Raw genomic sequence first — 15,206 nt, 5'->3', positions numbered from 1 at the left:
GACTGTCATGTCTCTTCTTAAAAACTTCCAGTGTTGGAGCATTCACCACCTCTGGAGGCGAGGAGTTCCACTGGTTAATTGTTCTGTCAGGAAGTTTCTCCTTAGTTCCAGGTTGCTTCTCTCCTTGATTAGTTTCCACCCGTTGCTTCTTGTCCTGCCTTTGGACGCTTTGGAGGTTAGGCTGACACACACACCTCTTTTTTGTGGCAACCCCTCAGATATTGGAATATTGTTATTTAGAAAAGTGCACCTGTCAACAACCCTTTTAAGTAGCTGCGCCTTGCACCTTTCCATCTCTGCCTCGATTCAAGGTAGTCCTCAACTTGCAACACAATTGCCATGTGGCCGTTAAGTGAATGATTGCATGACTATGCCCGGTTTTGTTACCCTTTCGCCTGGGGAATTCTGGGAATTGCAGTCCCCAAGTCTTAAAGTTGCCAAGTGCTGGCCAGGGAATGCTGGGAGTTGAAGTCCACAAGCCTTAAAATTTGTCAAGTGCTGGCTGGGGAATTCTGGGAATTGAAGTCCCTGAATTATAAAGTTGCCAAACCTCCTTAAAGTTGCAAACCCCTGACCTTGAGGGGTTACTTTGTTGGGGGTCTCACAACTGGATATTGTAGAGGTGGCTTAGTGACTAGGGCGGTGGGCAGGATGTGACTCGCCACAATTCACGTTGCAAATGGCCAGATTATTATTATTAACCAACACATCTGTTCACAAAATATGGCACCCAGTCTTCTTAAAGTTGCCAAGGTTGTGGACACTGCTGGCTCAAAAGGGAAGGGTTGCTAAGACCAAAGGTAGCTGTGATGTGTGAGATTTGTTGATTTGTATATATTGTTCTCCTGCACCCTCCTAGGGGTCAGAAATCTGCTCTTAACCTCCCCCATTTTGTCATAGCAGCCCAAGAGCCAAATGGGAATTTTTTTTTGCTACTGATTGCATTTTTTGCTTCCGATTCCTTCTTTTGCAGTTGTCAAAAATCTGAACGAGAGGTACAAATTCTGCATCGCCATGTGCAAGAAGCTGACCGAAAAGCTGAACCAGTTTTTCTCAGATAAGCAGCGTTTTGTCGATGAAATCAACAGCGTCACCGCCGAAAAGCTCATCTACAATTGCGCGGTGGAAATGGTAAGAAAGCTGGCAGAAGAAATCGATCATCGGGCGATCCGATCCGAGCTCAAGGGAGAGGTCAAACACCTCATAAGTCACGAGTCCCTTCGCGGTCGCAAAAGATTGTACATCCAGCCGACCTTGAATGCCTTAATTCCCACTCATTTCCCGCGACCATTAGTAGCTCAGATTCTTGTATAGGTAGTCCTCGACGTACAACAATTTCTTCAGTGACCGTTCAAATTCACAACAGCACTGAAAAAGGTTTTCCACCCTTAAGACCATTGCAGCATCCCCATGGTCACATGATCAAAATTAGGATTCTTGTCAACCGACTCATATTTATGACGATTACAGTGTCCTGGCATCACGTGATCCCCTTTTGTGACCTAACAAGGAAAGTCAGTGGGGGAAAGCCAGATTCACTTAACAACCCTGTCACTAACTTAACAACTGCAGTGATTCGCTTAACAATTGTGGCAAGAATAGTTATAAAATGGGGTCAAACCCACTTAACAAATGTCTCACTTAACAACAGGCACTTTGGGCTCCATTGTGGCCGTAAGTTGAGGACTACCTGTAGAGAGCTTAAGCAGGCAATAAATTTTTATACTCCTTTGAACAGCCCGAATCTCCCGATTTCCCCAGCTCTTGGCATTTGTTTAGCGACTGTTCCAAGTTGCCACGACACTGAAAGAGTGACTTAGGGCTGATCCTCGCACTTACAACCGTTGCAGCATCCCCACAGTCACGTGATCAGAATTGGGGTGCCGCCACTTATAATGACAGTTGCATCCCAGGCTCCCGCGATCACCGTTTGCAATCTTCCCAGCCGGCATTTGACAAGCTAAATCAATAGGGCAAGCCAGGTTCACTTAACCAGTGTCGTGATTCGCTTAACAGCCGTGGCAAAAAAAAAAAAAAAGATTGCAAAATTGCGCACGACTCACTGTTTGTCTTAGCAATGGAAGTTCTGGCCCTTCTTACAGTCGTAAGTCGAGGACTGATCTGTAGAAGGCCTCCCGCTGCTGTTAAGCAGGCAGGCAAACAACTCCAGCGTAACCGGAGCACCTAAGGGATTAATTAAGAGTGATTTTTCCCCTCGTTACTTCTTCCTCCTAATTTGGGGAAAGTTTGTGGTGCTGCTGCCTAACCAATCTTTCATCAGACTTCATTATCTTTGGCATGAACACCCCCGGGGTTGTGCGGTCCCAGAAGCTTTTCCCACAATCTACCATATATCACATAGTTGGAAGCCCTCGAGATGTTCAGAGAGGTCACATCTTTCACAACACCTGCAAGATTTTCACACTTGGGCATTGGACTCTGGCTGTCATTCAAAGGCTCGGGAACTTTTGCCTGACCAGAGCAAACTCTCCCTTCGAAACAAGATGGGACAGCAAATAAACTTAATACGGGTCGTCCTTGACTTACAACAGTTCATTCAGTGACCGAAGTTAACAACGACACTTTTTTTAAAAAAAAGGGGGTGGGGAAACGTTACGACCGTTTTTCACACTGAGGACCGTTGCAGCATCCCCAGGGTCATGCGATCAAAATTCAGACACTTAACCGCTCTCATTTATCACGGTCGCAGCGTCCCAAGGTCACGTGACCCCCCCCTTTTTCAAACCTTCTGGCAAGCCAAGTCAAAGGGGAAGCCAGATTCACTTAACAACCGTGCTGCTAACTTAACGATGGCACTGTTTCACTCAACGACTGCGGCAGGAAAGGTGGTAAAATGGGACAGCAGTCAGCTAACAACTGTCTCATTGCCTAGTGACGGAAATTTGGGGCTCAATTGTCTTTGTAAGACGAGGACTATCTGTCAAGTAAATACATACATACATACACACAGGCTGCCCTCAGATTGTCTGCTGCACAGTGGCTCCTGTCTTTTTCCTCTTGGCTTCCGTTAATCTGCCTCTCCTCCTTAGGTCCAAGCAGCAGCCTTGGATGAGATGTTTCAGCAGACCGAAGATATTGCTTACCGGTACCACAAAGCCGCCTTGCTGTTGGAAGGCCTAGCGAAGATTTTGCAGGACCCAGCTGACATTGACAACGTAAACCGCTGTAGGTCATGGTGCTGCGGGGGCTAGTTTTATGGGTCATGTAAAACCGCCATCATATATTACGGTTAATTTATGTATATAGAGTAGAGCAGAGTGAATAGAATAGAATAGAATCAGGAATAGAATAGAATAGAATAGAATAGAATAGAATAGAATAGAATAGAATAGAATAGAATAGAATAGAATAGAATAGAATAGAATAGAATAGAATAGAATAAAATGAAAATAACCTTTTTTGGTTATTTTGAAAAAAATTTACACCATGATGGATAGGATAGGATAGAATCAGGAATAGAATAGAATTGGAATAGGAATAGGAATAGAAATAGAATAGAGAATGGAATGGAATAGAATAAAGAATAGAATAGAATAGAATAGAATAGATGGAATGGAATGAAATTAGAATAGAATAAAATAGAATAGAATAGAATAGAATAGAATAGAATAGAATAGAATAGAATAGAATAATGAAAGAACGGAATAGAATAAAATAGAGAATAGAATAGGAAATAGAATAGGAAAGAATAGAATGGAATAACAATAGAATAATAGAATGGAATAGAATAACAGAACAGAACAGAACAACAGGATAGGATTGAATTGAACTGAATTGAATTCTATTCTTTAATGGCCCTGTGCAATTGGACACACACAAGGAATTTGTCTCCGGTGCCTAAGCTCTCAGTGTATATACAAGCAACAAATCATGATTATAATCATAAAAAACATTCCTCATAAATCATAAGATACAACACTCCCTGGTGGTCATTTGTTGTTGTTAGCTGCGAAGTCGTGTCCGACCCATCGCGACCCCATGGACAACGTTCCTCCAGGCCTTCCTGTCCTCTACCATCTTCTGGAGTCCCTTTAAGCTCACGCCTCCTGCTTCAGTGACTCCATACAGCCACCTCATTCTCTGTCGTCCCCTTCTTCTCTTGCCCTCGATCTTTCCCAGCATTAGGGTCTTCTCCAGTGAGTCCTTCCTTCTCATTAGGTGGCCAAAGGATTTGAGTTTTAGCTTCAGGATCTGGCCTTCTAAAGAGCAGTCAGGGTGGATCTCCTCTAGGACTGACCGGTTTGATCGCCTGGCAGTCCAAGGGACTCGCAGGAGTCTTCTCCAGCACCAGAGTTCAAAGGCCTCCATTCTTTGGCGCTCAGCCTTTCTTATGGTCCAGCTTTCACTGCCATACATTGCAACTGGGAAGACCATAGCCTTGACTATACGCACTTTTGTTGACAGGGTGATGTCTCTGCTTTTTAGTGTGCTGTCTAGATTTGCTAAATAAGCGATCAGCATAAATCATACTAGGATACTAAACAGAACAGTTCATGCAACTCGTAAGATGCAAGCAGCAAAGTCATAGTCCTGAGAAGATAAGGAAATAGGCAAGATGAGATAGATAATCGTATAGCTAGGCCTGCTACATATATGAATCACGGACCAAAATGGAGGACTACCTGTATGCAAAAATTCAGGTGTGTTGTGGCATTTTTACTTTGGAGGCTGCTCATTTTATATTATAGAAGCAGTCCTTGGCTTACAACCAAAATGGAGCCCAACATTTTTGTTGCTAAGTCCCACAATGACCTTTCTTTGGAATCAGCGTGACTTAATGGCTGCAATTACGGGCTCAATTACAACTATAAGACGGGTTGACCTTTAACGGGCAGCTGGTTCCAGAGGGCAGGCGCACCCACAGAGAAGGCCCTCCCCCTGGGTGTTACCCGCCGGCAATCTTTAACCGGCGGCACCCTGAGAAGACCCACCCTCTGCGAGCGCACTGGACGAAGGGAGCTTGATGCCGGCAGCAGGTGTTCCCTCAGATATCCCGGACCCAAGCCATTTAGGGCTTTATAGGTCATCACCAGCACCATGAATCTCACCCGGAGGGCAACCGGAAGCCAATGCAGCTCGCGGAGTAGAGGTGTTACATGGGAGTATCGGGAGACCCCCATCACAACTCGCGCGGCTGAATTCTACACCAGTTGTCTCCGAATGGTCCTCAAGGGCAGCCCCATGTAGAGAGCGTTGCAATAGTCCAAACGGGAGGTCACGAGCGCATGAGTGACTGTGCGTAGGGCATCTCGGTCCAAATAGGGCCGCAACTGGTGCACCAGGCGAACCTGGGCAAAAGCCCCCCTGGTCATGGCTCCTATGTGATCTTCAAAATTGAGCCGTGAATCCAGGAGGACGCCCAAGTTATGTAAAGCAAGCGTCACAAAACACGACGAGCTTGCAACCAGTTGCAGATCAGTCTCAGCGCACCTCAACCCCGGATCCTTTTAAACCTTTTCGAGATTTTTCAAAAGATTTTGCTCGCCTAGCTCAGAGCGGGCTCCCACGCGGAGCAAGCATTACTCACACGCACGCCGATGTCTTCATGCCTTTTTTTTTCTTTTCTTTTGTTTTTCAGATAAAGCCAATATCGAACGGAGACTCTCTGCTCTTTGTTGCAACGCCGTCGCCGTCTATGAATAGAAGACCCCCCGTGTGCCCTACTCCCCCGGGACCACTTAGCCTAGCCCAAAAATCTTCGCGTATTTCCCATCCCAGCAGGCTTATATCAAAGGAAGAAAAGAAAAAAATTCATGAAACAGGAAAAAAAAATTGCAAATAATGTTGGGAGGGGGAAAAAAATTGTCCTTGGAAAAAAAACATTCGTTTCTCAGCCAGACGGGGGAAAGACGGTTTATACGATTTCCACCGCAGTTTTGATCTTGGCAAGCAACGATTCGCCGTCTTCGTAGATTACAAGAGGACGGAGGGATCCTTCTCCGGCAGGATTTCTCTCCCCCCTCCCCCCCCAAATTTGGTTCCTTGCTTTGGGTTTGAAACGGGTGGATGTCTGCTTCGCGGGACAAAACTGAAGGCGACACTTTGTTCGGGCTGGACTTGCGTTCTGGGAAGCTTTGCAGCCGAGCGTGAGTGGCGAAGATCCCTCCATCTCAAACCGTCAGGAACCTGGATTAATTTTGCATATGCATATACACACACAAACACACACACACACACACACACACACACACACACTAAATAACTGACAAGGCAAAATGACAGACTTCTTGGAGAAAAGGGCGTCCAGCGAGAATCCCTGAATTGAACCTTTAGCAACAACCGTAGACGTACGACTTTGGATGTTCTTCCTAATCCCTCGCGCGCCCAAATACTTTATATTGCACTAATTTACTAAACTGCGTATCGGTGGGTTTTGTTTTTTGTTTTTTTTTTGATATAATTAAACAAAAAAATTACAGAAAAGGCACAACTATCCATTCTTACTGGCAGGGCAGAGACTGGCGGGCGGGGGAGAAACGATAATTCGTTATTGACTCGTTGAGGTGCAGGAGAAGAAATGAACGTCGTTCCCCCCCCCCCCCCAAAAAAAACCCCGCTGCCGAACTTTTTTCAACCCGCAGCTTCCTAGGAGACGTTTCAAAGTTGTGTAGATATGTCGTAAGGTGAATTCTTTCTCTTTTATATTTACTCAAGTATTAGATATTTACTCAAGTATTAGATAAAAGGATATATATATATATATATATATATATATATATATATATATATATATATATATATATATATATATATATATATAAAGAGTTAATTAGCAAGGTCCATTCAAAAAGCCTTGACAAATACTTAAACATACATTTGCCTTGCCTTCCAGCTAATATAAGAGAGAAAGAACCCCGTGGCTCAGGAGGTTAAAACACTGCCTGATATACAATCAGCCCGGGTTCGAATCTCAGATAAAGGGTATGACTAACTGATGAGAACATAAATGAGTTCGAAATGATCATCTTAGCCTCCCAAATTCTTTATTAGCAATTTGAATAATTTGCACAAATAATGAGCTGTCATAAGTTGACTAGTTCCTGTGGATAAGCCCTGAGCCGGGCCAAAACAGGAATGAAAGAGTTAATTAGCAAGGTCCATTCAAAAAGCCTTGACAAATACTTAAACATATATACATATATACATATATACATATATATATATATATATATATATATATATATATATATATATATATATATATATATATATATATATATATATCATCTAATACTTGAGTAAATAGTCTGGAGTGTTTCTCAATCTCCTCGACTTTTTTAAGAGTCAGAGATTTCGACTCCCAGAATTCCACAGCCAGCTGTAGCCGGCTAGGGAATTCTGGGAGTTGAAGTCTACGCGTCTTAGCATTGCCGAGACGGAGTAAAACTCACTTTGGGTAACATTCTGACATGGTTTCCGGCCCCGTCCTATATCAAGGCTTGCTTGGTTGCTTAAGTCTTCTGTTGCATGCCAAGTTGTGTCCCTCCTTGAACTCGAGGTTTAAAAAAAAAAAAAGGCACAGCTGCCACCTGGATGGACCGTTGTTTTTGTAGCAGAAGCTTTTTTTTTAAAAAAAAAAGAAGAAAAAATAGCAAAGCATTAAGAAATAATTATAATCAGGTTTATTCGGAGCAGCTTTTGAGCAGTTCTGCCCTTGCTCTCCTCCTCCTCCTCCTCCTCCTCTTCCTCCCCTGTTCTTTGCTCAACTTGAAAAGTTATTTAAAAAAAACAACACAAAATTTCATACTTGGTCCTCTTGAACTTCTAAGAGGTTTTTCAACTGCCGTCACTTGAAAGGAGGAAAAATAATAGCTCGTTTATAACGGAATCATTTCGAGTCTTTTCAAAAAAAAAAAAGTCAAACCTCTTTGGATGGACGTTGATTGGCATTTAAGCCTCATCCGCTTTTGCGGAGTGTGAAGAAAATGTGTTTTGTGCGTGCGTTTTTCTCTCCTTTTCCCTTCCCCCCCCTGTCTTATTTTTCCTTGGACAAAAGTAATGTACGTTTTTACTTTTATTTATCAGTACAAGCAATTTCGGAACTTGATTTGAAAGTGGTTTTTTTTTTTAATTTATACAACGTTTGTATTTTTAGATCTTTAATACTGTGTTTCTACTACTACCCCTCCTTTGTAACTGCATGTGTTTTAATTGTCGACCCGTAGTGTAATAACTGAAGAGAAATATCCTGTTGATAATTTTTATTATGACCTGTATAAATGTATATTAAAATTCAAACCAACAAGCAAAACAATAATAAAATGATACTCAGATGTTCCTACATATATAATATAAGGTTTAACCATTGGATTCAAATCAAGGTGTTGCCGTTTGTCCTGTGTGTGTGTGTGTGTGTGTGTGTGTGTGTGTGTGTGTGTGTAAACTGATACTCAGATGTTCCTATATAGGTTTAACCATTGGATTCAAATCAAGGTGTTGCTGTTTGTCGTGTGTGTGTGTGTGTGTGTGTGTGTGTGTGTAAACTGATACTCAGATGTTCCTATATAGGTTTAACCATTGGATTCAAATCAAGGTGTTGCTGTTTGTCGTGTGTGTGTGTGTGTGTGTGTGTGTGTAAACTGATACTCAGATGTTCCTATATAGGTTTAACCATTGGATTCAAATCAAGGTGTTGCTGTTTGTCATATACGTACGTGTGTGTGTGTGTGTAGATATATGACCAACGGCAACACCTTGATTTGAATATATATATATATATATATATATATATATATATATATATATATATATATATATATATATATATATATATTTATGTAACAAGTATTTGACATATATATATGTTTGTATATACACATATATGTGTGTGTGTGTGTGTGTGTGTAAATTTTAAATTGCTAACAAAGAATTAAGGGAGACTGATATGCATTTCAAACTTATTGGTTTTCATCAGTCAGTTTGAAATGCATATCAGTCTCCCTTAATTCTGTTAGCAATTTAAAATTTACACAAATAAGAGCTGTCACCGGTGTGACTACTGCCTGTCGATGGCCTTCAGGTTAGGCTGACACAGGAAATAAAGATTTGTCCCATGTTTGGGGCCTAGCAAGGTAATCTAAATTAGCCTAAGGAAGAGGGCATTAAAATAAGGCATGCCCCAGAAAGGTTTGGGTCTGATTATGGGATGGTGAATTTTAATTAAACATTCCCAGAAGGAACTGTGGGATCCTTGGCGCTCTCTGAGCTGGGTGGTTTTCTTGCAGATATTTCGTGACCCAATTAGGGAACATCATCATTGCCAGAAGGGAAGGGGGTTTGTGAGAGGAGGAGGAGGAGGAAGACTATGGGGACCTTCATGCTCTCTAAACTTGGTGGTTTCCTTGCAGACATTTCATGACCCAACTAGGTCAGGGCTTTTCAACCAGCGGTACGGGTACCACCCGTGGTCCATTGGCACCTGGCAGGTGGTACGCGACCATCCTAGAAAGAGTGGTAGCGGGGGAGGGGAATGAGCTGAACCAGTGGCAGCACTGCACAAGCCTGAGCGAGAGACGGCTGGAGCTGCAGGGCTGTCGGGGCTCAGCGGAAGCGCCAGGATCAGCGTCAGGCTCCAGCTGGAGCTCGGCGCTGATCCTGGCGCTTCCGTTGAGCCCAGAAGAAGCGCCGATCAGCTGGAATGTTGCAGCATCTCCAGGGTCTTGTGACTTACATTCAGATGCTTGGCAACCGATTCATATTTATGACGGTCACAGTGTCCCAGGGTCATGTGAAGGGACCAAAACCTGCTGCAATCACTCAGTAAAGGGGGGAGAATAAAAACCAAACGCTCCCCCACCCCACCCCCGCTGCCAATCCTCAACAGAAATGCTCACAGCCATGAAAACCTCGGCCAGGAGGAAGAGCACCACCGGGCGGGCAGGAAGGTGTCTTGCTCGGCTGTGGCTTGTGGGGAGGCACTTTTTTCAGTGCCATAGTAACTTCGAACAGTCACTAAGCGAACTGTTGTAAGTCGAGGACTACCTGTGCTTCGTCACTTTTTTTTTCTTTTGGTCATTCAAGTTTTTGACCCCTTGCTAGGCGACTGGTGGTACTCGGATGTTGCCATATCCTAAACGTGGTACAATGGGTGAAAAGGTTGAAAAGCCCTGGACTAGAGAACGTCATCAGTGCTAGAAGGGTTTGCGGAAAGGAGGAGGAGTGTGGGGTCTCTGGTGCTCTCGGAGTTTGGTGGTTTCTTGCAGATGTCTCATTTTTTTATTTATTTATTTATTTATTTATTAAACTTATATACCGCCAACTGGGTAACATTTATTTTATTTTTTATTTTAATTCCATTTATATCCCGCCCTTCTCCGAAGACTCAGGGCGGCTTACAAGCTTAGCAGTAGCCTTCATTCTACGTATATGCCTGCTTGTTAGGGCTTTCACACACCCCCCCCAAGCGGCATTATTACAAAGTCAGCTTACTTGCCCCCAACAATCTGGGTCCTCATTTTACCTACCTGGGAAGGATGGAAGGCTGAGTCAACCTTGAGCCTGGTGGGACTCGAACCTGCACTCATTGCAGGCAGCTGGGGTTACTTAAGGAGGCATCAGCCCACTGCTCCACCAAGGCTCATGGTGAATGCTAGGAGGGAGGAGTTGGAAGAAGGGGAGGGGGAACAAGAGAAGGGGGTGTCCTGGGTCCTGTCTGAGCTTAGTGGTTTTCCTGCAGACGTTTTTCACGAGCCAACTGGGTACACATCATCAGAGCTAGAAGGGAGAGGGGTTTGTGGAGAAGAGGAGGAGGACTGTGGGGTCCTTGGCGCTCTCTGAGCTGGGTGGTTTCCTTGCAGATGTTTCATGACCCAACTAGGGAACATCATCAGTGCTAGAAGGGACGAAGAGGAGGAGGAGGAGGAGGAGGAGGAGGAAGGACTGTGGGGTCCCTGGTGCCCTCTGAGCTGGATGGTTTCCTTGCAGACGTTTCATGACCTAACTAGGGAACATCATCAGTGCTAGAAGGGAGGGGGTTTTTTGCAGAGAGGAGGAGGAAGGGAAGGATGAGGAGGACTGTGGGGTCCTCGCTGCTCTCTGAGCTGGGTGGTTTCCTTGCAGACGTTTCATGACCCAGCTAGGGAACATCAGTACTAGAAGGGAGGGGGCTTTGTGAGAGGAGGAGGAAGACTATGGGGTCCTTCATGCTCTCTAAGCTTGGTGGCTCCCTTGCAGGCGTTTCTTGACCCAGCTAGGTAACATCATCAGTGGTAGGGAGAGTTGTGGAGTGGAGAGAAAAGAGGAGGAGAAAGCAGAAATAGGAGGAGACCGTGGGGTCCTTGGTGCTCTCTGAGCTGGGTGGTTTCCTTGCAGACGTTTCATGACCCAACTAGGTAACATCATCAGTGCTAGAAGGGAGAGGGTTTTGCTCTGTTTATATATAAGCAATTTGCCCTGTTAGTATTTGGCAGGGGACAGTGTTCTTGGTGGTTCCTTTTTGTTTTTTAATTGAAAAGTTTTACAGTACATTTTTTAAAAAAAACAAAACCCCTCCCAATCCCCTCCCCTCTCCCCAAACCTCCCCGACTCCTCCCTCCCCTCCCCCTCCCCGACATCCCAGAGCTCAATACAGGGCATAAAAATACAAACAATCATAACCTACCATATGCAAACAACAATAAAATATTAAATTCTATCGCACTTTAACTCTTATTAAGATAACTACAAGTAAATTTATATATCACATAAATCCAATACTTATTCGAATGCTAGGTGAAACGTTTCAGTCCCGCATTTATTCTGGATGTAATCGATCCATCTTCTCCACTCCGCAATGTATCTCTGTTGCGACTGGTCTTTCAAGTACGCTGAGATCTTTGCCATTTCCGCCAAATTGGAAACTTTTAAAGTCCACTCTTCTATAGTCGGCAGTTCTTCCTTCTTCCAATATTGCGCTACTAAAAGTCTCGCTGCCGTGATTAAGTTCAACATCAACTTAGTGTCCACAACAGTAGTATCTATAATAATGCCCAGTAAAAACAATTGCGGACAAAACTTTATCCTTTTCTTGAATATTTTTTGCATATTCCACCAAATTTTAATCCAAAAAGCTTTAACCTTTTTACAAGTCCACCATATGTGAAAATACGTTGCATCTTCACAACCACACCTCCAACATTTAGGCTGGCAGTTCGGATACATACTTGCTAATTTTTTAGGATCTAAGTGCCACCTATAGAACATTTTATAAAAGTTCTCTCTTAAATTTTGGGCCTGTGTAAATTTTACATTTCTCACCCAGATCTTTTCCCAAGTATCCATTGTGATAACTTCTTGAAAGTTCTGAGCCCACTTTATCATACAATCTTTAACAAGTTCCGTCTCTGAATCAATTTCTATCAATGCAAGATATATCCTTTTTATATGTGCTTGACCTTGATCTCTAATTTGCTTTACCAAATTTTCATCAGTCATTGAGAAACCAGTTTTCTGGTCCTCTTTCCACCTAGCCTGTAATTGACTGTACTGAAACCAGGTTTGTACAATCTTTTCTTCTTTTAAAATATTATATGGCTTTAATTGCCATACATTCCTCTCAAAATACAAAATTTCCTTATATGTAATCACATCATGTTTAAACCCAACATTTATATTTTCTATTGCGTGTTTTGGTATTGCCCAAATAGGTATCTTATAATTTAACTTGTGTCTGTACTTTTTCCAAACTCGCAACAGAGCATACCTTAAAATATTTATCTTGAACACATTATCCACCTTCTTGTCATACAATAAATATGCATGCCATCCAAATAACAAATCATGGCCCTCAAGATTTAATAATCTCGCTTGTGTTAAATTAAACCAATCACTTATCGCTGACAAAGCAGCAGTTTCATAATATAATTTAAAATTAGGCATTTTAAGACCACCTCTTTCACGCGTGTCTTGCATAATCTTAAATTTGACTCGTGGCTTTTTCCCTGCCCAAACAAATTTATTAATACCTTTTTGCCATTCCTCCAAATTTAAATCCTTTTTAAGTATAGGTATCATTTGAAATAAAAATAAAAATTTTGGCAAAACATTCATTTTCACAGCTGCAATTCTTCCCAATAAGGATAATTGTAGTTTTTTTCCAACTATCTAATTCTTTTTGTACTTTTCCCCATAACTTTTCATAATTATTTTTATATAACTTTACATTTGAGGGTGATAAATATATCCCCAAATATTTAACCCTTTTAACTATTTCAAATCCCGTTAGCTCTTCTAAAACAGCCTTTTGTAATACTGTCATATTCTTAGACAACATTTTAGTTTTTTGTATATTAACCTCAAATCCAGAAACTTTCCCATATTGCGTTATTATCTCCATCAATTCTACAACTGAAAAATCGGGCTGAGTCACTGTAACAACCAGATCATCTGCAAACACCCTCAATCTATAATCCTGGTCTCTAATTTGAATTCCCTTAATTTTATCCGAATCCCGTATTTTAATCAATAATATTTCCAATGTTAAAACAAATAATAAGGGTGACAACGGACACCCCTGCCTTGTACCCTTTTCAATATTACATACTTCAGTCAAACTATTATTAACTATTATGCGGGCTGTTTGCTTTTGATATATTGCCCTAATTGGTTGTAAAAATTTATCCCCAAATTTCATTTTATCTAATACTTTCAACAAAAATTGCCAATCCAATTGATCAAAGGCTTTTTCAGCATCCAAGAAGATCAACGCTGCAGGGATCTGATTGTTTCTTTCCAAAAATTCCAACCAATCTACTATACGCCTCACATTGTTCTTCATTTGTCTCCCACTTATAAACCCAGTTTGATCACCATGAATTACTTGTTGCATTACCCTCATTAATCTGTTAGCTAAAACGTTAGCAAATATCTTGTAGTCCGTGTTCAAAAGTGATATTGGCCTATAATTTTTTGCTTGGGTGACATCCTGGTCTTCCTTCGGAATCAAAGAAATAAAAGCAGTTTTCCAAGAGGGAGGTACCCCTCCTCCCATTTGAATTTTCTGAAACAATTCCTTTAAATTTAATTAATTTAATTTAATTTATTAATATTTCTATACCACCCTTCTCCCGAAGGACTCAGGGCGGTGAACAGGGCAAGAATAAAAACACAGAATTACAAAAGTTAAAAAAATGATTAAATACATGCCCACTAAAAAACAATTAATACATAGTAAAACCCCAGTAAAATACAAGGCTTCACCATCTCTAACTGCAAGTTTTTATAATACACAGCAGTCAGTCCATCCGTACCTGGCGCTTTGCCCACTTTCAATTGTTTGATTGCTGAAAAAAATTTCTTCATCAGTTATCAATTGGTTCATCTCTTCCTTTTGTTCTTGCGTAAGAACAGGAATATTGGCTTTCGTCAAATATTCATCAATATCTGCATCACTAATCTTATCTCTAGCATACAACTTAGAATAAAAACCAACAAAGGTCTTTTTGATAAGACTCTGCTGGTACACTACCTTACCCTTGTGTTCTATTCTATCTATATTAGAAGCCCTTTGCTTCTTCCTTAACAAATAAGCTAGCCATCTACCTGGTTTATTGGCATTACAAAAAAATATTATGTCTAGCATACCGTAAGTTAGTTGCCACTTGATCAGCCGTCAACTTATCAAACTGGCCCCTTAATAAATTAATTACCTCTTTAGTCTTCCCATCCGATGGATTCAAAATTAAAGCCTTCTCTTTTTCCTTAATTTCATTCTCTAATTCTTTCCTCCTAAATTCCAAATTACGTCTATATTTATTGTTCAAATATATTAATACACCCCTCATATTCGCTTTACTAGCATCCCAAACCATTTCAATAGAAGTACCTTTATACATATTAATTTTAAAAAATTCCTTCATCTGTTTTTTACACTCTTCCACATTTTCCTGATATCTAAACAAATTTTCATTTAAACGCCAGGAACGCCTATCCCTATTATCTTTTTTTTTTTTATTGAAAAGTTTTAAAATACAATTTTCCTTTAAGAATCCCCCCTTCCCCCTCCCTCCTCCCCCCCCTACCTCCCCCCTCCCCCCCCCGACTTCCCAGAGCTAAATACAAGGTATATATATAAAAAGCAATCATAAACAATCATATACTAACAACTATAAACTCTAAAATCCATCACTCTCTAGCTTATATAGGATAAAACAAGCCTTAATAATATTGAATATGTATAAAAAGAAACTAAGATAAGAAAAGGAAAAAAA

General features: G+C 41.5%; 1 protein-coding gene across 1 annotated transcript in view; it reads left to right on the top strand.

The window, feature by feature from the left end:
• ULK2 (unc-51 like autophagy activating kinase 2) overlaps positions 1 to 6,656 on the top strand; it is a 129,566-nt gene extending 122,910 nt beyond the window's left edge. The window contains exons 25-27 of the mRNA XM_083350341.1: positions 974 to 1,131; positions 3,051 to 3,186; positions 5,600 to 6,656. Coding sequence (XP_083206467.1) covers positions 974 to 1,131; positions 3,051 to 3,186; positions 5,600 to 5,664 — 359 coding nt within the window. The 3' untranslated portion in view covers positions 5,665 to 6,656. The remainder of the gene's footprint in view (positions 1 to 973; positions 1,132 to 3,050; positions 3,187 to 5,599) is intronic.
• Positions 6,657 to 15,206: the final 8,550 nt, after the last annotated feature.

The sequence above is a fragment of the Vipera ursinii genome (assembly GCF_947247035.1).
Source record: "Vipera ursinii genome assembly, chromosome: 1".
Taxonomy (NCBI): Eukaryota; Metazoa; Chordata; class Lepidosauria; order Squamata; family Viperidae; genus Vipera; species Vipera ursinii.
The sequence above is the reverse complement of the archived record's forward strand: the minus strand, read 5'-3'. Positions and strand labels throughout refer to the sequence as shown.